Source organism: Diplotaxodon limnothrissa, linkage group LG15, assembly GCF_057381915.1.
Source record: "Diplotaxodon limnothrissa isolate DT_005_m linkage group LG15, D_limnothrissa_male_GT1.1, whole genome shotgun sequence".
NCBI lineage: Eukaryota > Metazoa > Chordata > Actinopteri > Cichliformes > Cichlidae > Diplotaxodon > Diplotaxodon limnothrissa.
Genome location: NC_140610.1, coordinates 20,242,702 through 20,270,034, shown reverse-complemented (window position 1 = coordinate 20,270,034; position 27,333 = coordinate 20,242,702). Strand labels below are relative to the sequence as shown.

The window sequence follows — 27,333 nt, the reverse complement described above, 5'->3', positions numbered from 1 at the left end:
CAAAACTCACCACCAGTCATGACCCTTGCCATGAAGTCAAGTCAGTTTGAAAGCTGATGCTCTGCGTAGGTTTGCCATCCGAGGTGAACGTGCATGTGCAGAAATGCAAGCAGTCAAAGATTGGGCTAAAGCATTGGAAGTCATCCAGAGGTGCACAGGACCATAACCTTGTAGAGGATGTTGACCAAATTCGAATCAAATAGAGTTTTTACACCTCAGCCATAAAAGGCAGGTGGGCGGTGTGGACAAGCAAGTTTATGAATATGAGAACGTTCACAAACTTTTTATGTTAACAATAATGATAAAATTCAAATCTCAGTGATCTCAACCTCAAGGTCAAGGTCAGAGGTCAAGTTTTCTGAAAATCTTGTGAATGTGATAACTTGAGAACACAGTCACCTAGAATTTTTACATTCATACCATGGGTACATCTACTTAAAGTCTTGGACGAGTTCAAACTCCAGTCTCTTTGACCACAAGGTCAGAGTTCAAGTTTTCTGAAAATCTAATGAATGTGATAACTCGACAATGAGGCGATGTAGGATTTTCCATATTGATACCATAGGTTCAATTACTTAAAAGGAGGAGTTGAAATCTCAAAACCTCAAGGTCAGAGGTCAAGTGTTCTAAAAAAATTCTGTGAATAAGATGACTTGAAAACAAGTCGACATGTATACATGTATCTAATAGCAGCTGAGGGGTAGCACTAGCAGCTGCCACTATTTTTGTTTCTGGATTCAATGGATTTGGGAAAGTAGGTATTATAGCTTCCTTGAAATTCCTGGATGGATTCTAGTCCCTTGGGCTGTTGTCTGCTGCTGTGTGAAGTTTGTTTGATTGGATGGCTCATATTTCACACTAGCTACCTTTGATTAACATTTTTCCACCTACTGTCCATTCTTTTCCTGTTTGTGTCCTGGTATAAAATACTTTTTTTTACCTTTTTTGAAGCATGTTTTTGTTATACTACTAAATATGTGAACTAAGTGTAAGGTGTTTTGTAAACACAGTGGCACAGCCTTCCAATCATTTCACAAGCTGCCAATTCAGAGAAGACTAAAAGGGCTGATCAAACCTATTCACTCCACAGCTCAGTAACTCTGAGCACGAGTGAATGCATTTCATTGATATGCTGCTGAGGAAAACCAATTAGGGAATTGATAAGCTGACAAGATAGTAAGGTATTGAACGTGAAACAGTTCTAATTGTAAGTGTTTCAACCAAGAGATAGCATAATCAATATCATCATCCAGCTGAATAGAAGCTTGTCAAAGACAAGTGATAATCACAGTGTCTTCATATTCAGAAATAGACGCAAGTAATTGTTGAATAAACTTCCCAGGAAATCAGTTTCCTTTAGTAGTCAGTTCATAAAAGATAAAACATTTCCTTCACTGAATGTTTCTCGAGAAGTGAAATACCAGGTTGTACGTGGTTAATGATGTGACACATGAAATAGCACTTCGACAGCAAAGACAAGCCTAAATGATAATAAATCTTGATCGTGGTCTTCCAGTGAAAAGCCTCAAATGAGCTGTGGAGTAGTTGCTTTTACAGGCTTCAACAGTGTACTGATGAAAGGAGGCAATCACTGTGCAGTACATGCATTAATGACAAGATTGTCAGCCCTCCTTCATTTGAATATATTTTTGTCTTCATTGAATCACAGCTATTTGCTCCTACATAGGAAAAGTAGGCGTAGGTGCAATTTCACAGTGGCTGTCAACGACATTGATGATGAGTCTTAAAAGGTTCATGGACATCAGGTTTATGTAATCTTGGTGAGGAAAAGTGTGAAGTGCACCTGAATTTCAATAAAAGCAATCAGGAGAAAAGGAGGCTAAATTTAAAAAAAAAACAACAACCTGAAAACCTTCAGATTGTGTCATCTGGATTTTTTGTTCTTTTCACTATTAATATATTTAGCATATATTACACCCATCAAGTCAATAAGAAAGATTATTTATTTGACCTTGTGCATCCAACACACAGAGGTGGTCTCCCTCCTGAATCTGGATCATCAATGTTTATGTAGTCATATTTTCATAGGACTGCAGTCCTGTGAAAAACTAAGTCCACCCCATGATTCACCAGCTTGTAAAAACACCTTTAGCAGCAATAACATGAAATAATTGTTTTCTGTGTGACTTTATCAGTCACATGGACATTATTGTGCAGGAACTTTGAGCCAGTGTTTCTTACAGCTTTGCTCCACTTCATTGAGGTTTACAGGCATTCTTTAATGTGCAGAGATCAATCCACAGCATTTCCATAAGGTTAAGATCTGGACTTTGACTTGGCCTGTGCAACACCTTGCTTCTTTTCTTTTTTGGCCACTCTGTTGTAGATTTGCTGCTGTGCTTGGGATGATTATCCAATTGCATGACTCAGTTTCAGCTGTTGAAGAAAGCGCCTAAGATTTGACTCCAGAATACTCTGATACACTGAGTTTATGGTCGATTCAATGACTGCAAGTTTCCCAAGTCGTGTGGCAGCAAAATAAGCCTAAATCATTGCCCCTCCACCACCAGGTGGTATGATAAGTTTGTGCTGATATCTCTACTCTGGTGTTAACTGTCCAAAGGACATTGTTACAGAAGCCTTGTGGTTTGCTCAAATATAACTCGCAACACTAAGTCGTACTGTCAAGGTCTTTTTAGAGGGAAGAGGCAACCGTTCTAAATAAGCCATACTTGTTCTTTTTCCAGTTGTACTGTCACGAACTTTAATATTCATGATCCTGCTACAGTAAATGAGGCCTGTAGGTTCTTAGATGTCCCTCTCACTCTTTTTTCTTTTTTCTGAGCATTTTGTAGTGATCCCTGTAGTGATCTCGTACGTGTCAGGAGCAGTGTTGGTCAAGTTACTTGAAAAAAGTAATCAGTAACTAATTACTGATTACTTCCCCAAAAAAGTAATCCCGTTACTTTACTGATTACTTATTTTCAAAAGTAATTAGTTACTTAGTTACTTTTTAAAAACACGATTTACAACCTGAAGAGGTGATAAAGCGATAGATCTTTCAGCCCAATTCTACTTTTTCTACATAATCCATCATACAAAATGTAATCAAATGGAAAAGTCTCTTTTTTTTAACTTAACTTGCTTTATCAGTTTTAATCTTTTAACTTTATGCATCAAGCAAAAATTAAATTATATGCAACATTCTCTGACTTGAATAAATTAGTTTAACATTTAAACCTATTTTCTACACATTCCAGCACATAAAATAAAATATTTTTTGTGTTTACACTCACTCTTTCAAATAGATGCAAGTAAAACACAGCAGAAAATAAATAAAGTCAAAGACTCAGAATTTCCCATTACGTCATGGCGCACTCAGTGCTTGCTTGGAAGTTTAGGGGTTTTTTTCGCTGTAAAAAGTTTTCTTCCCACGCACAACGGACGCTAATGTTTTTGTCACTTTTTATGGAATCAAACTCAAAGTAAGGTCAGTACTTCCACGCTTTAAACGCTGCATGCTCATACTCTCTCCGCACTCGATATATGATCACTGTCACTGTCATGAGACATTCTCGCAAAAAAATCACGGTTTTAGTAACGCAGTAACGCAGAATTCCTACGGGAAAGTAACGGTAATCTAATTACCAATTTTGCAATAGTAATCCCTTACTTTACTCGTTACTTGAAAAAAGTAATCAGATTACAGTAACGCGTTACTCCCCATCTCTGGTCAGGAGTATCGGAACAGTTGAGACGCATTTTTTCTAAACACCAGGTCTCTGTGGCTTTTAAACCCCAAAACACACTGCGCCAAAAATTGGTCCACCCCAAGGATTGGGTCCCCCGACACAAACAGAGTAACATAGTGCACGCTGTTAAGTGCCAGGAGGATTGCCAGGATTTATACATCGGGGAAACCAAACAACCTCTGGCGGAGCGGACGGCACAACACAGAAGAGCTACCTCGTCTCGCCAGGACTCTGCGGTCTATTTACACCTACAGGCCAGTGGACACTCTTTCAATGATGAGGATGTACACATCCTGGACAGGGAGGAACACTGGTTTGAACGCGGAGTCAAGGAGGCCATTTACGTGAAAAGGGAAAGACCATCTCTGAATCGAGGAGGGGGCCTAAAGGTACATCTTTCACCATCTTACAATGCTGTGATTGCAGCCATTCCCCAACTCTCTGTGAATGGTACTCATGGCCATTGATCAATGGTTGTTGATCAATGGTCATGAGAATTTGCATAATTATAATGAAGGAACTGACCTCCCAGGCCTTTGTTCGTTCAGTGGGCTGGTTTCAGTCATTATGCAAATGTACTGTTTATAAGGTTGGGGAAACCTGCAGTCAGCTGAGACTGAAGAAGTCACTTGGATGAGTGACGAAACGTTTCTCCCACTGAAAACGCTACGTCCAGATGAACAGAATCAACTTTTGGAGATTTTCTGAGCATTGTTCAGACCACATTTCTAGAGTGGGTCTGACCTTGGGGTGAATTTGCTGGAACATAAACATGCTAACTAAATGCTTCAGACCAGTAAACTGCCCAAATTTCTGCTTTTAGTGAGGTGTTTAGACTTGTTGATGATCAGCTAATCAAGTGAAATCTGATTAACAGTGTCAGATTGCTGAAGAGTCCTGTAAAAAAGTCTTACACACCAGTAAGAAAAAACAAAGGATAAAAATGATTTTAAAGTAAATTAACACAGTTAAACTGTTTGTTCATACTTGTTTGCTTTTGCTTCGATTTACCATCATCCCTTTCCTTTGTTTCTTAATTTTTCATCCTCTCGCTACGATATCAAGGGATATGCGAAGCTCACCGCCAATCCTTACAGCAGTTTCTCCAAACTGCCACCTCTGGCTTAGCTCAGTGCTTCATTATCAATCAACATTTTTCATTTGCATTGGGGGTTGAGCTCCTTGCTAGTGGATGTACATTTAACTCTTTTCCTTCTAAAGACATCATGTGACAAGACCTCTAATATCAATCCGAGGGAGATAGTTAAATAAAGGTGTTTTTTATTATATAGAGTCAAAGAATCCTTAAAAAAAAACGACTATAGAAGAATTCTTAAACACTAAAGATGCTGTCCTGTCCCTGCTCCAAAAATACTCTGATAATGAAGCTATAAACATGTACAAGCACAATCTACAGGGAAAAAGTCCCTTTAAACCTTATTTTGGGCAAAGTCACCAAACCTTTGAAGTATTTTTGTTATTAGATTTGACTCTTGATTCTATACATGGAGCTTTAGTCATGTCCCAGTGACCAGTGAAATTAGTTTTAGCTCTCCCATTTATATAGCTACTGAATTCAGAATAACTGCATCACACAGATGCAGAACAGTGGAAAGAGGATAACACTTTTATTTTATTTAAATAATTCCTTAGATCAGGATGGTGGTCTCTTGGTGGTGTTACTAATTACTTGTGTTATTTACAGTCACTTAATCACTCTGTCAGTCAAGCAAATATGTTACTATAAAACAGCAAACACCAAATCTAGTCACTTCTTTAGTCTTAGTTGAATTCGATTTATCTATGAAGCCTTTCAGGAGGCTTAAAATGTTCTTGCCCAAACTATCCTTGGCATTAACGAAACATAAATATTTGTGACAACATGGCTTATGTGAAAGCCAATAGAGCTTATTTGAATGTGATTATGCATACATAAACTTTACTCCTACCATCAATCCATGCCATTAAGTAATCAACTAACTGCAGCACCGCTGGGTCCATAACTTCCTCTCCAGCAGAGCACAAGCAGTTAAAGTTGACAATTCACTGTCACCCACCATTATTCTCACTCCCACAGGGCTATGTACTCCATTTCTCACTACAAACGATAAATTACAACTACTCTTGGCTTAAAACACGGGGAAAACACGCGCATTCTTGCACTCGTCAGTAACAGCAGAGAAAGGGGAGAAAGTCTTTCTCCCCTAGTATTCTGTGTCTTACTTTCTCCATCTTAACATCTCAAATACTGAAATCGTAGACATACCAGTGACACTTAGAAGCATTGTCTGCTAACAGAGACACACAGTTACCTGCTTCTCCAACCTTCTTCTTCGGTACCGAAGCATTGCTGAGCAGTTTTTTTCTGCTTTTGTCTATTTTTTACATCCTTACAGTTGAACCACTGAGAACAAACTTAAAGTTAACTTTTTCAGCCAGTAAGCTCATTGGTATTCCCATCTACAATTTAAATGTGTCCCCTCATCCCTGATCCACAAAACACTCACAATCAAACCATCCACTCCACCAGCATTTCACACTCTTTTCTTCCTTGTGTACTCTGGTGCTCTCAAACAAAAAGAGAAATCCTCCATGGGGTGCACAGTGTTAATATATGCCTTTGTCTTACTGTTTGACTCCTTTAATTTAAACCCTGCATTTTTCATCTTTTTGGTCAAATAATATTCCTTAAGGAGAAACTAAGAAACAACAACAGTCATTTGTTTTAAAAAGATTCTTTAAATTGCAAATCTGATGTGGCAGCCAAATTTACACAGAAATTATACTGAGATCTGTCATCATTCTCCACATTCCTGGAGGCAAAGAAAAATAGCTAAAGCAAATGGTGCAGATACACTGAAGGTGAATTAAGCTGTAGGTACAAAATAGTTCAAAAAAGACATTAATTCGACGAGCTTCTTCACAGGTATTTCTGAAATCGGTAGCTGTTACATGTTCTAATTGGTGTGACTCTTACCACTAGCCATTTCTTTCTAAAATCCACAAGTTAGTCTCCTTTCTGGTACTGTTGTTTGAATGAAATAGCGTGAAATACATTATCATCAATCCTCAAGAAGTAATGCTCAGTCATACCCAGCACAGTTTGTGAAGTACTCTTCATGACCCTTCAGTTAGCTTTTCTATACTTTTTAAAAATAAAAAATTCTCTCACACTTTAAGAGAAACATTTTTAGCGTAAAAAGATAATTTGCACTTTTTTCAACTGCTGCAAGAGCATCTCTTCTACAATCAACACAGGGGGCAATGTAGTGTATTAGAAATGTGATGCGTTTAACTAGATGTGGGAGAAACAGAAACCCAGAGAGCCAGCAGCTTACCCTTTCCAGTTAACACGTTGGGTTTTGACGCCATGACTTTACAGTACAACGTTCGGCAGGCTTCCACCCAGCTTCCGTCATTCTTTGGATCTTTCCATGAAGACAGAAACGCACTGATCTCGGAGTCTGAAGACAGACAAAGGACTAGAGGTGAAAAAAAAAATCACAATAACACTAAGATATTATTAGTGAGTTCATCAATGTTCCTCCTACCCGGTGAGGTATGTAGGATGTCTGGTGGATCCAAAGTGTAGCAGCGAGGTACGGGATAGCATGAAAACCAGGGCCAGGGGTAAGGATGTTCTCCTTCTCCCTAGAGCAAGCAGATTAAAAAAAAAAACCTGATGCCCACTTATTACAATGTTTAATACGTTACGCTTAAATCCACACGGTTACAATGTCATGATAACAAAAACATATTAAGATGTGGTGATTAGCACTGCAAGTCCTTTTCAGACTTGCATGAGTCACGTTATTTCCATTTATTCTCTTTGTCTTACTCTGACTATTTTATGGCTGTATTTCTGAATTTTTGACACATTATTATGCAGGGCTGCTAGCATTTGTTTGTAATTCAATGGAATATACTTTATCTTTCTGATGATAATGTATGGTGACAGTATTTCTGAAACACGGAAAATTATGAATAGCGTAGTGCAGTTAAACAGTGTTGATGAATTCATTACTGAGCAATTGTTTTGCTCTGAGCTGGTAGCATTTCATAAAATGGTTGTTTATATTTATGTGCCATCACTTATTTCGCCCCCTCTTTGTTTTTTCCCCCCTCTTTTCCTCCTTCATTTATTTCTTTATTTGTATAACCCACTGCCATTTAGTGCCGCATTCATTATTTTTCTCATTACTTATTTCTGAAGAACCATAACTTTTGGGTCATAACTCAGCATGTGACTTGCCAAAATAATATGCTCTAAATGTTAATGAAGTTTAGAAAGCAGGCCTCTTTATCCAATTGTCTGTGCCCTACACTCATGATAATCCCTGTTGGTATTTGAGTCTACCACTCAATGATGTGCTTGTCTGAAGATGTTGGAAAAAATTGGAATGGCACACAATCTGTATGCAGCTTGAGAACTTGTAATGAATATGTGAGCAGCATGATATTGTTACACTATTGGCAGGCTAGTCAATTACAGAGACAGACAACTATTCAGGATCACAGTTGCCGCTACAGCCAAACCTGAAGTGCTAAATGACATTTTTTGTTTGTTTGTTTGTTTGTTTGTTTGTTTGTTTGTTTTGGGGGGGGATATGACAGGAAACAGGAGCACTTGAAGGCATAGAGACAAGCCCCACATGACCTTGCTGTTACTGTAGGTAACAAAGCGAGCCTTTAAATTTCTGTGTCCTTACATTATTAGGAAGCTGATGGAGAGGTAAGTTTTCAATCCTGTTTGCTGGCCAGCAAGGTTACACAAAAACTACCAAGCTGGGTTTAATTAAATTCATGGACATTCAATTTGAGTGCACCTCTAGTCACTTTCTTAAAAAGTATAAGACAGGGTTCCTCAGAGTGTCTGTCATGGTTCGGCTCATGAGCCATGATAAGTAATGGGAGAGGCACATTAAAAACTGCACAATTTATCAACCAAAAATAAACAATCACAGTTAACTTTATAAGTTTTATCAGTGTGTCAACAGATGGATGAGTGTTTGGATGGTAGGTGTGTGGTGTTGTGAGTGTATAACCTAAAATAATCAGACTAAAGCCAACCAAAAAGATAGCACGGTGCTGGGTGGATGGACAGAGAGCAAAAGCCAGCTTTTAAATGCCCCAAGGAGACTGACCGGGTGCTCCCAGTTGTGCTAATTAACTCAAACTAAAGGAACAAGCAAAACAATACAGATGGACACACACAGCAGGCAGGGCAGAGGGCTGTCACAATACAACTGTATTTTTCGTTTGTTCGTTATTGCTTTTTTGGGATTTTTGGGGAATTTGACTCACAGCATTAAACAGTTTCTTTAAAATCCTAAATTACATTGCATTTTAATGAATGTAACGTTATGCTATGTAATACGATACTAGATACAAAAGAAAATAGTTGATGTTTGATGTTGCAGATCTCTGCATGTGTGCACAGCTGAGTAAAGTTGCAGAGAGGCTTTTGTGCTCAGTGTTTTGCTTTTATACTGATGTCTGACTGTAAACCTCTCTGCTCATTTTATAAAGTAACTTTGCTGCCAGTATGTTTTTAGGCCTGATCCCAACATAACACGTCTAGCTCTGCTGTTACATTAAAGAAGCAGAACACAAAATATATACGGCTCAGCTCTAAACATTTGGAGTAGACTTGTACCACTTACAGTGAATCACTTAATTTCATGCCTCTAAAAAACTTGTTTTATTCGTTTTGAAGACTTCACACAAATTAAGAACTTATTTAACAGCTTTCTATTTCTTATATTCTCTACAAGTAACAGGGGAAGGGCATAAGAGAGACCTGTGAAACACGACGGAAACAATTTACACCTTCCCCCTCTTCCAAATTATATTTCATATCCTCTCCTTGACCTCAGCATAAATTAGTTCCTGTTTTCAGTTCTGCATAAACAACACCTAAATAATTTATTTCTATCCCAAAATATGCTGAGTAAATAAGCAAATAAACCTGCAGGCTTCAAACAACTGAAGCTCTGATGGTAATCAGTAGGACACTTCATCTGTAATAAACTGTGAGTAGCAGAAGTGCAGAACAGAAGTGGAGGGATGGGTTTTTGCACGGATTGTGACCAGAGGGAATACTGAGTTTGAGGAATGGTGAAGGGAAAAATAAAAACAAGTCAAGTCTCAGCTTATGTTGTCCCTTTGTTATTATTCGTATGGTTTTTTATACTCAAAGCTGCCGGGCCATTTAGTGTTACTGTGCCTGCTCTCCCTGGGTCCTGTCTCTGTTTTTCCCCTGTCTGATCTGCTGTGTACTTAAACCTTTGTTGCCCACTAAAGTGTGCCTTTTTTGAACTGTAACCTCCTAGCTGCAGGTTGTGTATTTGAGTCCTGCGGTGTCCTTGTTTACTGGCTGTGAAACAAAAAAAAGGACAAGATGATCCTATGAAACAATAAAAAAACAACAGCAGTGTTACTGGCCCAGTAGGTCCTCTCTTTCCCTGAATCCACTGTAACTTTTTTTCCTGTTGACTTCACTCTGCAATCAGAAGCTGACTACAAAAAACTGGTGAGAAGGGTTAGCCAGGGCCAGTGGGCCAGTTTTGTACAAAACAAAAAACAAAACAAAAAACCAATTTTAAGTGGCAGCAACAGTCAAATCAGCATGTAGAAAGGTATGACTAATTCCATGCAATTCAAAGGAAAGCTCACCTCTTGCAAGTCTCGAGGAGGGAGCCTCCTCTCAGATGGTCCTCCAACGACACTAACACGAACCAGCACATGGTTCCTCTCCACTGACAGACTGTCTATGATGATAGTCCTGAGAAGAACAGAGAAGACTGGAGGTTATTTTACTGACATTTATTAAATCAAGTTAAGTTTCCGGACGTTTAGCAAACCCTCTTTAAAGGAAGGTTAAAGAAGAGCTCAGCAATGAGCATGGAAATCAGCCTTGATGTCATGCATCTTCAGTAGTTTGTATATCATAGGTATTTCTAGTTATGACTTAAAGAGAAAACATATATAAATATAAAAGGAACTTTTGGCCAATTATGCCCACATGGCATGTGCAATTACTGCCAATAACATTCCAAGGCAAGATTGCCCTTCAAATGAAAATGGAACCACACTGGAAGTCACTCTATGTGTTTTTAAGTCCTGTGAAGTACTTTACACAGAGTTTGAAGCCTCTCAATAACTTAAACTGTACACTGCTGTGAGGCAAGTTAGAAAAGATAGCAGGGTTTTCAAGTTACAAATTCCGATTAGATCAGAGAATATTCCAATTATAAAGGCACTTCAGGATCGAAGGGTGTCAGCCATGCTGGATAGTTCTAACAGCTGCAGCAATTTGGACTTGAAATGAGTAATAAAAAGGACTGTTCTCTTATATGGTGCTCTTTTTGGGTGCCTGCTTGGCACAAAAGGGAATTTGCATACATTTTTAAGCACGAGAAAAAATATATATATACACCCTCGTGGCTAAAAGAAGTGTAGTAAAAGAAAATGATTGATAAATCCTGGTGTTATTCATACTGAAAAGGTCAGAAGCAAAATATGAATAAAGAGACGGGCAAAAGAGCTACAACAGAAAAAGTCAGTCATGAAATGCCAAAAATGTGTTACGTTTAGATGACACTGAATGGAGAAGAAGGAAAGGGATGAGAATGAGATAGAAAAGAAATAGTACGCTCATAATAACAATGAGAAAAAGAGAGGAAAAGAGATCAGGAGATGGAAGCTAGCACTCAGACATGCCATGCGAGCTGGCATTTCAGGGCCATTCCCATTCAAACCAACAGCAATGACTCTGCCAGAAATGAACAACAGAAAAGGGCTCTTGAATATAAACTCTCGGAAAGGGCCTTTTCCCTTTCTTTCTGCTTTATTTTATTTTATTTGTCACAAGGCAAACAAACAATTTCTCATCCTGAGCACTGATTAATTTCAAAAGTGTTCTGTCATATCGAAGTGATTCACAGAGAAACAAAAAACCTTCAAATATGAATTCCTTAATTTTAACAATATGTATATTTTTCCAATTCTAAAGTTCTTACTCGCTCTGTCTCTGTTAGATTCATTTTGGATTTCTAGCCCAATGGTGAATCAGTGATGTGAATCAACACATCACGGGACCTCATACTGACTTGAGTGATTGATTCAAGTCAACAGCTACCTGACTAAAGAGCCTTTATTTTGCTTAATTTTTCTTGGAATAACAATGGACAGACCTCTCATGGTTGAAGCTGCTTCTCAGTTAAATGTGGAGTAAACTGAGCCTCCGAAAATGATTGGCTTTCTTGATTGTTGATGTTGATGTACAAAAGCAAAATTACAAAAATTGTGTTATCATTCAAATATTAATGGACTAAACTCTTAAATAACTTGCCATAAATTTTTAAGCATGTGTTTATGAGTTCATACCCCTCACTGGAGTCTGGGTCAGTGACGTTCCGCATTTGACTCTGCAGCAACATGGAGCAGATGTTATATTGGCTCTCCAACAGCAGAAAGGAGTCCAGATTACAGCAGAGCACGTTAAGTAGTCTGCAGCAACACACACAAACAAAAACAGAGACATCAAAATACAGAGAGGCCTGGCAGTCTGAGATATTGTAGCAGAACAGCAGCACAGAGAAAAACGAGCTGTAATTTCTACCACACTATACAGCAGGGTAAAATCGTGCAGGCAAAGACCCCATTTATTCTTTTTGTTGTCTAATTCCCCCGGCCTTTTATGTCTGCAAGTACTAGGTTGCCCAACATAATTTTTCCCCCATCAGCTTGCTGTAGCCAATTGTAAGCTTTGTTAAGTAGCAACCCTTAGGAAAGGTTTCATGGTTGATTTTCAGTTGCTGGTAATGAAGCCAGACTCATACAGGCTGCTCAAAGGAGCTTTTTGAGAAAGTAAAGAAGCAGAAGCCAAAGAAAACTCTGTGTTTGAGGCCAAGGTTCATGACCAGTAGAGAAAATAAGAAAAAAACAATACCAATACCAAATTTCACTCCCTCACCACTTTATCCCTTCAGTACCAAAGCTGATTTTGCATTATACTGGATTTAAGAGCATATTAGAGTTTTCCCATATGTACATCAAGGATACGCACCAATAATCATAACAATCTAGTTAATGTTTACTGTAATTCTGCCAAAATTGGTCCCTCATATTAAATTTCCCGCTAATTGTTTTTTTCAAAATGAGATTTTCCATGCTTTATACCTGAGTAGTGAACTGAAATGCTTAAGCATACTGGCACAACTGAGAGGACTACACTACAAAGAGACTTCACAAGATAGCAAGGTATAACAGGCAGAAAGCCAGAGGATGCCAAAAACCGTAACACGGTATAATGAGGTGAAGTGCCAGAGAGGATGCCGTTTTCACTGCCAACAGTGGGTGCCCTTTAAGATCTTAATCATATATAAAATAACAAGGTCTCCGACCTTCATTTTGATGTTTTCTGCAGCAATTTAGGATATGCAAGAAAAGAAAAGCGATGTCAGTGTGTTTTTATGAAACTGTTTTAATTAGCTAATAATCCCAGTCTGCACTGCAGAATTTCTTCTTCAGTGCTAGAGCTTTTAGTGAACCAGGTTTATAAAATAAGCCATTAAAAAACACTAAATTACAGAAATGTCAAAATTATTTTCAAACATTTAAAAAGGACTTTTAAAATTGTCTGGCTCTCACTTTTCACAAAATGTCATTTCAATTTTGAAAATGCATTTGTGTGTTTATGTGCTCAGAGACGACAGGTATCTGTGGACATTACTCGACATATTGAGTCTTGAGTCTCTTGAGTGTTGTAGAACTTGTGAGAAACGCCACCTTTTTAGCAGCTGGACAGTTTCTTGGACTCCTGTGTGACTGACAGCTCTACTCACTCTTTCAGACAACAGCACAGCAAGAGGCTGAGAGTCTACTGGGCCTTGTGACCTCGTCTCAGTTTGAAACAAGTAAATGGAGGACAAAACCTACTTTCAGTTTGTCTACTTGATATTCCACTTTGAAGTGTGTTGAAGACCAGGTGTCGCATTAGTCTTTTTAACTGCATGCTTCTGGATGAATAACATCAGTTTACTATCACAGAAAGCAATCCAAGGCACTATTTATATAGTAGTTTTTTTCAGCGGTTGCTAAATATTTTCTAATAAATCATTTATAAACTGTCATCGACAGCAGCTAAATTTAATGCTACAAAATGTATTTTTTACTTATTTAATCTTTATTTAATCAGGAAAACATGACTCTTGACATTTCGGTCTCTTTTGTCCCGGCCAAGCTAGGCAGCAGGCCATTCAGCAGTGGTTACACAACAGTTATACAAACAATATCCACACAGTGAAAAACATGTGAAATAGAGAAACATCAGAGACTATCAACTTAAAAGTGCCTCCAGGTCATTCAAATTTATCTTAAATTCATTAAGGGAGACCGTCTCATGAAGATTTTGTGTTTCCGCAAAATAAATATATCTAGTTACTTCATCCCTACCATCTGCAGTGTAGATACTTCACAGGAACCATAACCTTAAAGTAGAGCCTGTACACATATAATTAGCCAATGACAAGGCAGCAAATCATTGCATTTAGGCATGTAGATAGAAGAAGTTTAAACTGTTTACATTTGCATTATGGATGAGCAGAAACTGCATGATGCTATCATGTCAATATGGACCAAACCCTTAGGAATGTTTCCATCACCTTGCTGAATCTATGCCATGAACAATTAAGGCAGTTCTAAAGGAAAGTGAGTAAAGCGAGTGAACTTAAGGATGCACAAAAGAAAAAGTTAACTACATCAATTCTAAACTTTAAAACTAAGGAAACACAAGGCATAACAAAGCCCTTGCCAGCCATTTATAATGACAGTGCATTTATGTTGTGTTAGTTAATCGTAACATGTGGTCAGCTTCTTACTTATTCCCTAGGGGTTGCCACAGCAGGTAGCTCTGCATGTTTGATTTGGATGATTTTTCCTGACACAACCCCAAAGGGACTGCTGCCTCCTCCCAGGATCAAACCGGGAATCTTTCACTTGTCAGGTGAACCTGCAAACCACTATATGGAGGTCGCTATGACATTACTGAACAGTTTAAATGGCACGTGCCACAATTAAAGCAGCATAGTTAACTTCACAGGAACCCAAACCATGTAATTAGGACAGAAATGTATAAATGGCTATTTAGTGGCACAAAGTGAAGCAGTGGGACAGCACTAGTAATTTGGTGTTAATTGCAATTTGCAATTAAAAGAAAAAAGATCAGGAGAGTAAGCTAATGGCCACACTCAAAATGTGATTATTCCACATTATTTCAGACTTGTTATGCCCCTTTTTGAAGCGAGACATCTGTTCACTTCAAACGCTGCAATTCATCTCACCTCACGCCTCAGTCTTATTGTCATTGATGGTGACCACGTCTGCGGCACACTTCATTTAATGTTGAAAGACATGCGAGCGGTAAAAACACCCACTTGTGACAGATGATTGCTTACTTGATGATGTGCCCACACACCTACATGCATCACAAGACTTATGTATAAACCAATTACAGCAAGCCAGGAGTAATCTGCCTGACAGCATGACTGATGAGCGTCCTACGGATCGATTAGTCATGCATTAGGTAAGATGCAAATGGTCAACTTTATGGGTGTGCTATTTGGGAGACTTCTGTCATTTGAAGTCAGAGGGAGAAATCAAACAATCTAAGACATCAATATTTATATGCTGCTGCCAAATGAAATGTTAAACGAATTCATACATTTTCAATCAAAAGAATCAGCAAACAAAGAAAATCTCCTGAGATGTGGCCAGCAAGACTTAGAGACTGGTGTAGACCAACAACTAGCTCGTCCCAGAAACAAAGTTTTCCACTTCTGCGCGCATACAGTGAAAAGTTGGGAGAAAATTAGTATCTAACCCATTCTCCACAAGTCAAAACACGTGTTAATGAGCTGCATATATTAGAGCCGCACTCTGAAAGCCCCACAGACTGAACACCTGCAAATATCAGTTAGCAGCTTCATTTGGCCCTTAGCACCGCAAATGAGTCACAGTAACAACATGACATAAGCTGCTAATCCATCATTAAAACAAAACAAAGCAATCTCTACTGCATTTTCCACCTTAGGACTCTTTTTATGCCAACTGTACAAAAACAATTAAATGTCTTATTCCTTTATGTTCTTAAACTCTGGTAAGAACACTCTAAAAGGTTTTCCTTTGGATTTATCCATAGACTGTACATGAAATAATATGGCTATAGAACTCCATCCTTGTATCCTTGAGGTCAATGGAGAAGTCACATGAGTTGCTAACGTGGTGGTCTTTTTAAAAAGAACCACAAGTGAAAAATATCACTTCATTAACAAGGCTAAAATCTTAAAGTATAAGGGAGTACATAACCTTAAAAGTGAAATGAAAGGTTTGATAAATTGAGATTAGTTTCTCATCCTGTCCACTCTTATTTTTCATTCATGCTGAAGAGACCATCCAGTATAACTCCTGACTCTGTGAAGGCTAATTAAAGAAAATCTTAAAGGCTAAAAAGCAGCATGTTTAACTAATGCAAACTGAGCTATAGTGATCCACCAATTCACTTTGATCATTTTAATGGGGAAGTACATAGTAATATATGATAGTATGTATAGTAATAGAGCTCATAATGTTGGTTTAGAGAGCATTTTGAGTTTAACATTACCTGAATATTCAAAACACATCAGCAGGTTATGGCAAGAAATGGAAAACGTGACATTTGTATAATCTGTGTCACTTGTGGGCCATGTTGATGATATTATTTCATGAACGATCTGATTGTGTGTTGCTATTAATTGTGAGACAGGTTTCCTTTCATTCCTTTCTGCTAAAGGTGGTGATAACAGGAAGCACTCAACCAGCCTTCCTTAGGAATGAACCAGTTCTTATTGCAGCTTCCAAACAGATAATTTTGGGTCATTTATCTCAGTTAGCGATTCTTTTCGTGGGTTCCTGTTTGATAGCAACCCAGATGTCGCAAGCAATGCAAGGTAGCCCACCCTAAGAGACACGTGATGTTGGATGGAATTATAATTTACAAAATCAAGATCAGCTTGGATTTAATAGGAAACTACAAAAACAAACTAGTGATTGACACTGTTTTTAGTCAGTAGGAGTCGCCCTCTGCAGGCCAATAGAAAGAAAGCAAGTTTTAGCACTAACTGGAAGTTGCAAAAACAACTGCGTTTATATAGCAGTCCACAGGAAAATGCCCCATGCTCACTGAGTCTGTGAACTCAGTAAGCAGGTTCCTTATTAGTTTATAGGGTCAACTGATGAGAAAATAATTATTTTAGTCAGTGTGATTGTTTTTAATGTCGCTCTTAATTGATTGTTTTTTGTATATTTTTAACATGTTTGTACGGGATATTGTATTTGTTTAATTGTTATGTACTTATGTGGTACATGTATTTTAGACTTTTGCTGCCATGACGCCAGGTCTCTCTTGGAAATGAGATTTTTAATCTCAATGAGATTTTTTAACTAAATCAATAAACTACTAATAATAAATTAAAAAACTAAAACTGAATAAAATATAATGTTAATTCTAAAAATGATGGTGATTAGGAGAATCTGCACCTCTGATTCCCATGTATCAGTCTTTATTTAGTAGTCTTTCAAGATACAGTAAAGACAGCAACAGCTTTGTGGTGTCCCCAAAGTATATATACAGTCAGTGATGCAAGTTTACAAGACACCAATAACCGTTTCTTTCACTGCTGGCATTTTTTTTTTAAGTTTTAAGATCACATTCACACTAATACTAAAATATAATCACATCAGTTGAAATGTGTGAAGCTCCACAGCAGCATGTTTAGAGCCTTGAATAGGAGAGACTGGAATAAAGGCATCCAAACAATTCAGACAGAGAGAGAAAAAAAACAGAGGGATGAGAGCCAGTTGCCATGACAACAAAGAGGCTTTTAGCAACAAGGGAAAGGGCTGGGGGATTTTAGCTCTCATTAGCTTGTGAAGATCAAGAGGGGTGGAAATTGTGGTTTCTTTCTTTCTTTCTTTCTTTTGGCTTGCTTGACAGCAGTGCCAGTGATCAGACCTGCACTGAATGTGATAGAAGTCTATTAAGAACCGAAAGTTGTGTTGTACTCCTGGAGGCTGATTTAAAACTGTTAGCGCACAAGAATATAAGCTGTAATAGTTCCAATAAGCTCCTAAGATTTGATTCTGAGAGTTTCTTTAAGGAGGTCAGTATATCTCTATTACTCTATACTTTAATATAGAATAGAAGGGTGTACATTTATTATAAATTATATAACAAAATATTCTATACTAATATTATCTAAAAACTCTGTCGTGTTTGTAATACTCTATCAGCACAGTGGCCATAAAAAGTTTTCATATTTTTGCTCAATTCCAAATATTATAATGTTTTTATAATTATTCAGCGTGTACACCTGAAGCTCACAATAGCAGTGAAACATAACATTTCTCTAACATTTCCACAGTAACATTATCATATCTTTTTAGGAAAAATTATGGGTTCAGTATAAATATTGCTTTGCTTGGACTGAGTCAGGGTATTAAAGCTCAAAAGTATTGAGAGACTTGTTGACAATATAAAAAGTAGAAGAACACCACAGTAAACAGAAAATACCAGGAAACAAATATGCTGCTTCTAAAAATAGAGAACCTCCATAAAATATACCACAATGAGCACATTTCTCAACATCTCATAATAATGTTAAACAAAACTCAAACAACTTTTTATATGTTCCTTTCAAGTGAATGGATATCCAGAAGAGACTGGAAAAAAATAGAAGAACCACCTGAAGGTGTTATCTATTATTCATTATGTGGCATACGTGATATATCAACACCTGAGCACATTAATGAGGCTGGCTCCCCTCACACTCTCATCGACTGTGGCCACATAATCACACAAGGTGGTAATATGTCTGCGTTTGACCTCAGGTGAAGCAGAGTTTCTATTTCTCATCTGAAGGTTTACATAAGGTTTGCATGACAAGAAACTCATGAATAAACCTCATGAATACAAGGCAGAAGGCGAAAGGTGCTGCTGAGGATAATCACTCTCTGCTATTGATAACGAGCTCAGAACAAAATTAAGTGAATGTTCTTTCGGGATATCTATTTAACTTTTTTTTTTTTTTTAAATCAGACAGCCAGTTGTTTGCCCGGTTGTCTGTTTTTCTTTAATTGAGAGGAAAAAAAATAAAACTGTGCGTCTCAAAATTGAAAAAACAAAACATCTAAATGTCTAGTTTGAGCTTTAGACAGTCGTCCATAACTTTTTATTGCTGTATTTTGTAACTCTATTTATGCAAGAAAAGCTACCTGGAGCAGATAAAACACCATCAGGTGCACCTGATGCATAGAAAAGCTAATACTATCCACAATGAAGAACCCATAAAGTCTGCTGTGTGGTTTGAAAAAAAGAAAAAACTCTATTATTGCAGCTACATTATTAAAAACACAACCAGTGCACATCGTGTATGAATGTTAGACTGAGGGTTAGTCTTGTTTTTTAATAATCCAGCCATGACAACAAAGGCTTTTAAGGATTAAAATTTTAACAAGAAATTTGCCTTGGATATCTGGAGGGAATCTAATAGCTTCCTTGTAAAGAGTCACAGAAAAAAGATAAAGGTGGCAAAACCAGTAATTATATAACTTAATGCTATGACGAACTGCCTGCAGCTAATGGGAAATACACACTTAGGGACATTCACAAGTGCATAAACAATACATAACATGCATAATATGCTAATTAATCGTGTTGTGAATTAATGTACATGTCAGACATTCTTGTCACTAGTTTTTTTATTTTTCAGAATAGCCTGCAGAGCTTAATTATCTTTACACTGCAGGGGGCGTTGTTGTCCACCACACAGTAATTGGGCAAGTAATCAACTCCATGCTAAACACTAAAGGTTTGAGAACGTCTAATATGAACATATAGAAACATATTTTTTTAAAAATGTTTTTTTTTTATCATAAATATGTTCTATTTTGCTTTTGTTTATTTTATGGACCCCTTTAATAAGATATATTTCTGCCTGGGCTTGAACATGATTTGTAAATGCATGGATCATTAAATTGGAATATTTTCAGAAGGTGTTTTTATTATCTGCTAATAGCAAAATAAATTAAACCTTTTATTATGGTTTGCAGTGATTTTATTCATCCAGCACACCTGAGCTGAGTATTTATGTAATCCTCTGATGAATTTGTACGTTTGCTCACCTACAAAGGAATGACATAATTTGTATGGTAGTTTCATTTTAATAGATCAAAACAGAATATCAACAAAAAGCTAGAAAAAACACATTACATCAAAGTTACAAATTGATTGAGCATGTCACTGAATTAGATATATGTTTGATCCCCTACAACCCAGACAAAATTCTGGCTCCAGACTGGCTGTGTGGCCATGTAGCACATGAATTACAACCAATCAATCACAGATACTCCTGATCTTAACTCGCTTCTTAACTCGACAGAATCAATTTCTTCCATGCCAACCTCTCCACCAAGACCAAAGAGCGGCTCAAAAAAACATCAGGGACAAGGCCTGTATAAGGCTGGAATGGGCTACAAGACCTACAGCATGTGAGAAGGTGACAACTGTTGGTGTGATTATTTGAAAATGGAAAAAAACATAAATCAACTTTAAATTACTCTTGGTCTGTAGCTCCATTTGTAATACACTATTGAAATCTTGCAACACTGACTGTGTGCTCCTGATCAAGGAAGCATGTGTACAGGTCTGCCTTAAGTTTGTCAGTGAACATCTAAATGATTCAGAGAAGGCTTGGGAGGATGTGCTGCAGTCAGATGAAAACATAATTGAGCTCTCTGGCATCAACTCGATCCGTGGAGTTGAAAGAGAAATGCTGATTGTGACCCAAAGAACACCATCCCCAAAGTCAAGCACGGAGGTGGAAACATTATGCTTTAGGACTGCTTTGTGTTAAGAGCACAGAACTACTTCACTGCATTGAGAAGCCAGTTGGCTGGGCCATGTACTGAAAAATTATGGATGAGAACCTCATTCTCCCAGCCTGAACACTGAAGATGGGTCATTAATTGGTCTTGAAGCATGACAATGACCCAAAATATACCGCCAAGGCAAGAAAGGAGTTCAAAAACAAAGTCATTAAGGTCATGGAATGGCAAAGAAACCTAAAGGATTTACCGGTACAGAGTTTCTGTAAAGAGAAGTGGGCCAAAATCCCTACTGAGATGTGTGCAAACCTGTTGACCAAATATAAGAAAACATCTTACTGCTGTGCTTGCCAACAAGGGTATCTTCACCAAGTACTAAATCATGTTTTGCTTGGGGATCAAATATTGATTTCTCTCAATGATAATAACATTTTTATTTAAATTTTTTTGTTGATATCATCTTTCTCTCCATTAATATGAAACTACTGTAACTAACAAAAATCCTATATAAACCCATTTTAATGAGATAAATGTTTTTTTCCAGCAGCTTTGAAGCAAACAGGTGTCAGTTTGTGATCTCATGCAGTCGTAGCTGTAGATTAACTGCTGCTAAGCCACTATCAGTTAAATCTAACCAAACCACACTACATGATATCACATAAAACTTGAGCTGTCATTTCTGCTTCTTTACTGATCAGAACTTAATGATGTAAGAAAATCAGCCATTGCAATGACATGACCAGAAGACATTCGAAAACACTTTATATAATATATGTATTCTTCTGTTAAATGGAAATTCTAAAAAGACTGCATTTACATAATGACTATCAAAAGCTCACTCTCTCCCTTATTCACACATGGTTTTATTCTGTTTATCTCAAATGCCTCTCACATGCTTTTGCTGACATTTTCACATGTATTTTATACATAAATAATGTGTATACTGCACTATATCTGTATTAAATATATTTTGCCCTAACAATATAATAAAACTTTTTTTTTATGCTCATCTGCCACTTTTTATGCTTCTTATTCTTACTTTTTTCTGTCTTTGATACACTTTTTTTTTATTAATCAGAGGAGTGTCCTCCTGTGTAAATGCTGCTTTAGTGATGCAATTTTCCCCTCTGGGATCAATAAAGCACAATTCATGTACCACGCTGTCATATCCCTTCAGGCAAAGGATAATCAGAAGATCGAATGAAAACAGAAGCAGTCACATTGTAGGTGATGATGTGTTAGTAATGAGCCTTCTGGGTTCAATTGTTTGTGTGTGCGTGTGTGTGTGTATATTTTAAACCTTTACTACCTAAGATGCCTTTACTTTATTTTGATGATTGAATCGATTTTTTTTTACTGTCCAAATTTCTCAAGCAAACATTTACAATTAATTAACAATTAATGAGCATAACTTCAAAGAACACTGAGCTTGCTCTCTTTAGGCGCACAAAATAACATAGGACATTTTTCCAGATGTTGCTTGGTTAAGGCAGTGGTTCTCAAACTGTGGGGGAGGCCCCAAAAGTGGAGCAGAGCAGAAATTTGAAGTGAAAGCAGCTTAAATAACTATAATCCTGGATATTATTTTACTTAAATTAAACTTCAATACTACACATATTACTACATGGCTGGCTTTATTGCAGGAGGGAGAGCAGTTAATCTATTAATTGGAAGGTTAATGGTTCAAACCCTGGCTGCTCCACTTTGCAGGCAAAAATATTCTTGGGCGAGATACTAACTCCAAGTTGCAATGCATAGAAAGTATAGAACTGTTTGCGTGAATGGGTGAATGAGTTGTAGAGTAGAGTAGAAAAGGACTATATAAGAACCAGACTATTTACCATTTACATGTATTCTTTTGGCTCACTGATTAAAAGCCTTGAAGTTTTTTAGCTTCTGCAGTAGGTCAGACGAGAAAACGTTTGAGAGTCACTGATTTAAAGCAAGTACTCTAGTAACTAAATAATAGCATGGCAGATTATAGGCAAAGGGCTATATTTACCAAATTTAGCAAGCCACTGAAGAGCACAGAGTTTGTCAGTTACTCCATCAGTCCAGGTGGTAAATGAACAGAGCATCTTGTTCCTTTCAGTTTGCTTCAGGATGTTAGCAGGAGTGGGCTGAGTGACAGGCACAGACAGAGTGAGTCAGCGAAACTCCAAACAAGCTGAAGCTATTGTGATTCACAAAGCTTTTAAAAAGGAAAAGGGATGCACAGCTGCCATCGGAGGACTGTGCAAAGACACGCATGTACCAGGGTATGTAACGACCAAAGCATTCTTTAGCTCAGACACACTGCTTTATTTCTCCTCACACACATTTACAACACATCTTTGTTGTAATGCACACCTAGCCCATAAGATACAAAATGCAGATTTTCTCTGGCATTATTAAATCCTCTCAGCTCAGTATTTCAGTATTAACTTCAGCCTTTACTGCAAGCCAATCTCTACTTTGAACCTTAAAACTAAAATCAAATCTGAAACACCTTTTCGTTTTATATAAATTTCTTCAACTCCTTCACCACCCTTCTCACACTGCTCTCATAGAAATACACAAGCACACACACAGACACACACACACAGCCCAGCTTATTTCTCTCTTATCCAGAGAAATCCTTTCATCAGCCTTTCAATGCTGGGTAATCAAAGTATAAAGAACCATGCCAGTCTCCTATTGCCAGAGGCTGAAGTGTGTGTGCAGTCACCAGGTGATAATCCGATATCGTGTGCTTCCCCACTGATGTTAAGTAATATGAAAAAAAAAATATCAATCCCACCTCAGGCCGAATGTGTGACTCTCTTCGTAGCGGAAGAGAGAATGAATCTTCACATCCGAATTCACGGCAATCAGTCTGTCAATCAAATCCTGTGGAGTAAAATGAGAGGCTTTGAACAAGAATGCAGCAGTTAGGGTGCAAAACGAAAACAGTGTGGGAATTTACAATGTGTAAGGTGGAGAACATATATCAGTCTCAGTGTGAGGGGGGTTTATTTGAATGCGTTTGAAGTAAAACAAATGTGTGGGTGGTGTTTGGAGGCCAAATAAAAAGTGCAAACATGCCCTCAGATGGATGAAAAAAGAACTGCAGTGTGTGGGGGAAAAAGGAAGAAAAAAAAACGCTTACAGGTATGGAGGTTGGCATCTCCCTCAGGGTGTATTCGCTTTTGTTGGCCAAAGGCTGCCGGCCCAGCAACTCCCACACCGACTGGGAAGAAGAGAGGAGGTTGACCAAGTACAGGAAGGACTGAAGAGAGGAAAGTAAAACAGATACAGAAGCTGTTAGAGAGAAAAATGGATTTGCTTTTAAAGACCACTGTGAATGCATTTGTGCACGTCATGGATTGATCAAATCCTAACACATAATAACAATATAACACTATTCAACTACAAACACTACAGATAATATGACAAATACTATCTGTAGTATTCAAAGAAAAACAAAATGTAAAAAGAATTTATGATTGCAAAGATAAAACATGGTTTACCACACTCTCAAAACTGAATATGACATATATACACAATTCTGAGCAGAGTGGTTGAGCAGAAACCTATTGCAGCCTGAAGAATATTAAACTACAGGAAAGCTCCCTGCGCTTTTCACTGGGTCTGGTGGAAGAGGGAAAACATATCATCAAAAGCATCAAAGGAAAAAAAAACAGTCATTTGCACAAACGAGCTACAACTTAGATTATATTAAACAGCTTCAAAGAAACGTAAAGAAAAAAACAACATACGATGGATTTTTTTTTCTAAAATAAAAATTTCTATACTTTCATGTGTCTTCTGATGTTTCTGTGCATGTGTGTACTTCCTTATCTTCATATGTACTACCAAACCTCCTACTGTACTTAGCACAGATTAAAGCAAAGACTCGAGTTAATTCACCAAAATACTGGTATGTGTATATTTAGTTTTCCTTTGAGCTCAGCATATATGTATAACCCACTGATAAGGCAGGCTTTAAAGTCGCCTGTGGCAGGACACAGTTTACACATCACTGGCTGTCCGAATTCACTTGGCTAGTCTCTCTGAGAGAGATGACTTGGCTGCTGTCAGAGGCCAAGCATCAGACACACACAGACAGGCGCACACTGGAGCTTCAAATGAAATGTTGAAGCTTTCCTGAGAGAAATTCTGCCAAAAACATAACTAAAAATGCAGTCTTATGAAAGTAAGGCTTATTTTCCCAGACACCCATAAACCAATCAGTTCTGAGCAAAAAAGCCTTTCTTGTTAACAAAATCACTATTGCCAGTTTCTTAAATATGAATATTCACAAGTCAGTTTTCTACATGGCTGCTGGTATCACAGCAACACATGGACCACTATTCTGAGTCAATAATAATTGGAATCAATTTAATTTTAATCAATTTAAACACCTTTGTAACCAGTGAGCTAAAAACATGATGGAAAAGCAAAACTTCTAAGAAATCTGTGTCTGTACTATCATGTAGATATCTAAAAATTGGGGCATTTTGGGCTCCAGGAAGTTTCTCCTTCTCCCTTTCTCTCTCTCTCTCTCTCTCTCTCTCTCTCACACACACACACACACACACACACACACACACACACACACACACACACACACACACACACACACACACACACACACACACACACACAATACCTTAAGGCAGCTCCTATCTATGGGGTCAATGGGAGTTGGTTTGGGACGGACCACTCTGACGTCGTCACTGCTGCACTCAAGAACAGACCACAGCTCTAGTACCAGGGCCCGTATAAAGCCTGAGACAGAACATGGAGAAATGTTTTGTACCAACATTTATTTTAAATCGCAGCAACTAAAATTATTAACAGTGCTTTAATAAATAAACGACTGACTTTGTTATTGTGTGCGATCTTTTAAAGAATGGCATTTTAAATCTGCCGTTGCATTGCTGGCACCGTTTTGATTGGAGGATTTGAATCTTAGGGAGGAAGTAAATTTATAATGCCACTCACTTTGATCCCATTTGATCTCTTCTCTGTTGCACTTTGGCCTGTCAGTAACTACATTTTTGCAGCTTCTGATTGGCTATATTTTTCCACTGTAGTTGTTTAAATGTGCAGCAGAGTGCTGCTGTTAAAGAACATTGGACTCAGCGACCTCAAGCTTGCACGTAACGGCTGGATAACAACATTAATGCAACCAAAATGTATGCAGCCCTCACTGGAAAACTGGGGATACACTACAGTACATAAATGATGAAGTAAAGACATAACATTAGTATCATGGAAGAAGAAATAGTCAGTGCATCACGGGAAGCTCCCAGCAACAAAAGCTGCATTTGTATTGACACATAAACATTAATTTGTGAGCAATTTTCAGTGTATTTCAGTTAAATTAACAAGACAAATATAACAAAAGGGATTTTATACTTAGAAGAAGAATATGCAAACAGAGTACAATGACAAATTTAAACTATGAAAACTGCAAGTACTGCAGTTCTAGAGTTACAGATATACAATTAATCTTTGCATATCAGTGCTGTATAACCCAGGGAATGTACTGTATTGTATATAAAACAAGGACATAGCCCCCTAACAGCACCCATTGATTAGCGAAGTCCAGTTCTGAAACCTCAAGCAGATGCTTTGGGTCTTGGTGACAAGCTGGGGGTGAATGTAGACTTCTAAATGACACTGCAGGCCTTCCTTAAAGTATTGTTTTTGACTGGAAGGTTAACATTATCTACAAAAAGGTAATGTTACAAAAAAATTTAATGATTGAATAGTGATGGAAATCATAAACTGTTTTTCAGTGGTCATAGATCAAGTCAGCAGTAGAGTCTTTTTCTTACAGAATGGCTCTCTCACATAGAAAGCTTAGCAAACGGCCCATAATTTGTAAGCTCTGCCTGGACTATATCACTTTTTGAGGTCATCCTTCTTTCTGTCAGTCAGCCTTTTTATCGATGGCACAAACGTATGTCACATCATGGAACACATGAGTGCTCCACAGCCAGCGCTGCTCAACACAGCAGGGAACTGTTCTTGCGTGGCTAAAGTCATTAGAGAGAATAGGTTTCAGAGCGCAGCGGTGCTGTTATATGCGAAGGGCTGATAAGAAATCAGACTTTGTTTTTCCATAACCAGTTGAGTCGCCCCTTCTGGCCCATAGAAAGAATGCAGGATTAAAATATTTGTTCACTGGCTTCATTTTTTGGCCTCTTTTGACAAGAGTACGGTATTTCCTGGAGCCTTTTGCATATGGATACACCTAGTATCAGTATACAACTGATATGTGAATCCATTTATCTATGATTCACCATGCTACTTGTAAATGTGTTGCTGACAACAAAATCACATTTTCTCTTGCCTGAATGATGCTCACATCACACACCATCTTAATCCTTCCAAAACAAAAAGAAAAAAAGAAAACGCCTCTTCTTACTCTTTCTTACCCAGACAAAAACAGTTTGACAAATACATTTCTCCCTAAGCTGCCTGAAGTCTCCTTTATACCGACAACACAAAAACAACAACTTATAATATAAGCCTTGAGCATCACAGCTGACAAGTGTTTGTTGTGTCCAAGTAACTGCATTAATACCTGAACTGTGCAGAGCCACAACTCCCGGAGCAGTTGCTGCCACCTGTGTCACCATCACCCCGTAGCCAAACTTCTCGCAGCTGCTCACCTACAGAAAACACACAGAAATCTCATACCCCTAGAAATCTTTCAGCCTTTCAC

At 37.9% G+C, this 27,333-nt stretch overlaps 1 protein-coding gene across 1 annotated transcript in view; it reads right to left on the bottom strand.

Moving 5' to 3' along the window:
• tbc1d32 (TBC1 domain family, member 32) overlaps positions 1–27,333 on the bottom strand; it is a 96,924-nt gene that overhangs the window by 48,348 nt on the left and 21,243 nt on the right. The window contains exons 19-26 of the mRNA XM_085372728.1: positions 27,193–27,280; positions 25,267–25,385; positions 23,764–23,883; positions 23,416–23,504; positions 12,102–12,224; positions 10,389–10,497; positions 7,265–7,364; positions 7,052–7,177 (exon numbers count right to left, since the gene is read on the bottom strand). Coding sequence (XP_085228854.1) covers positions 7,052–7,177; positions 7,265–7,364; positions 10,389–10,497; positions 12,102–12,224; positions 23,416–23,504; positions 23,764–23,883; positions 25,267–25,385; positions 27,193–27,280 — 874 coding nt within the window. The remainder of the gene's footprint in view (positions 1–7,051; positions 7,178–7,264; positions 7,365–10,388; positions 10,498–12,101; positions 12,225–23,415; positions 23,505–23,763; positions 23,884–25,266; positions 25,386–27,192; positions 27,281–27,333) is intronic.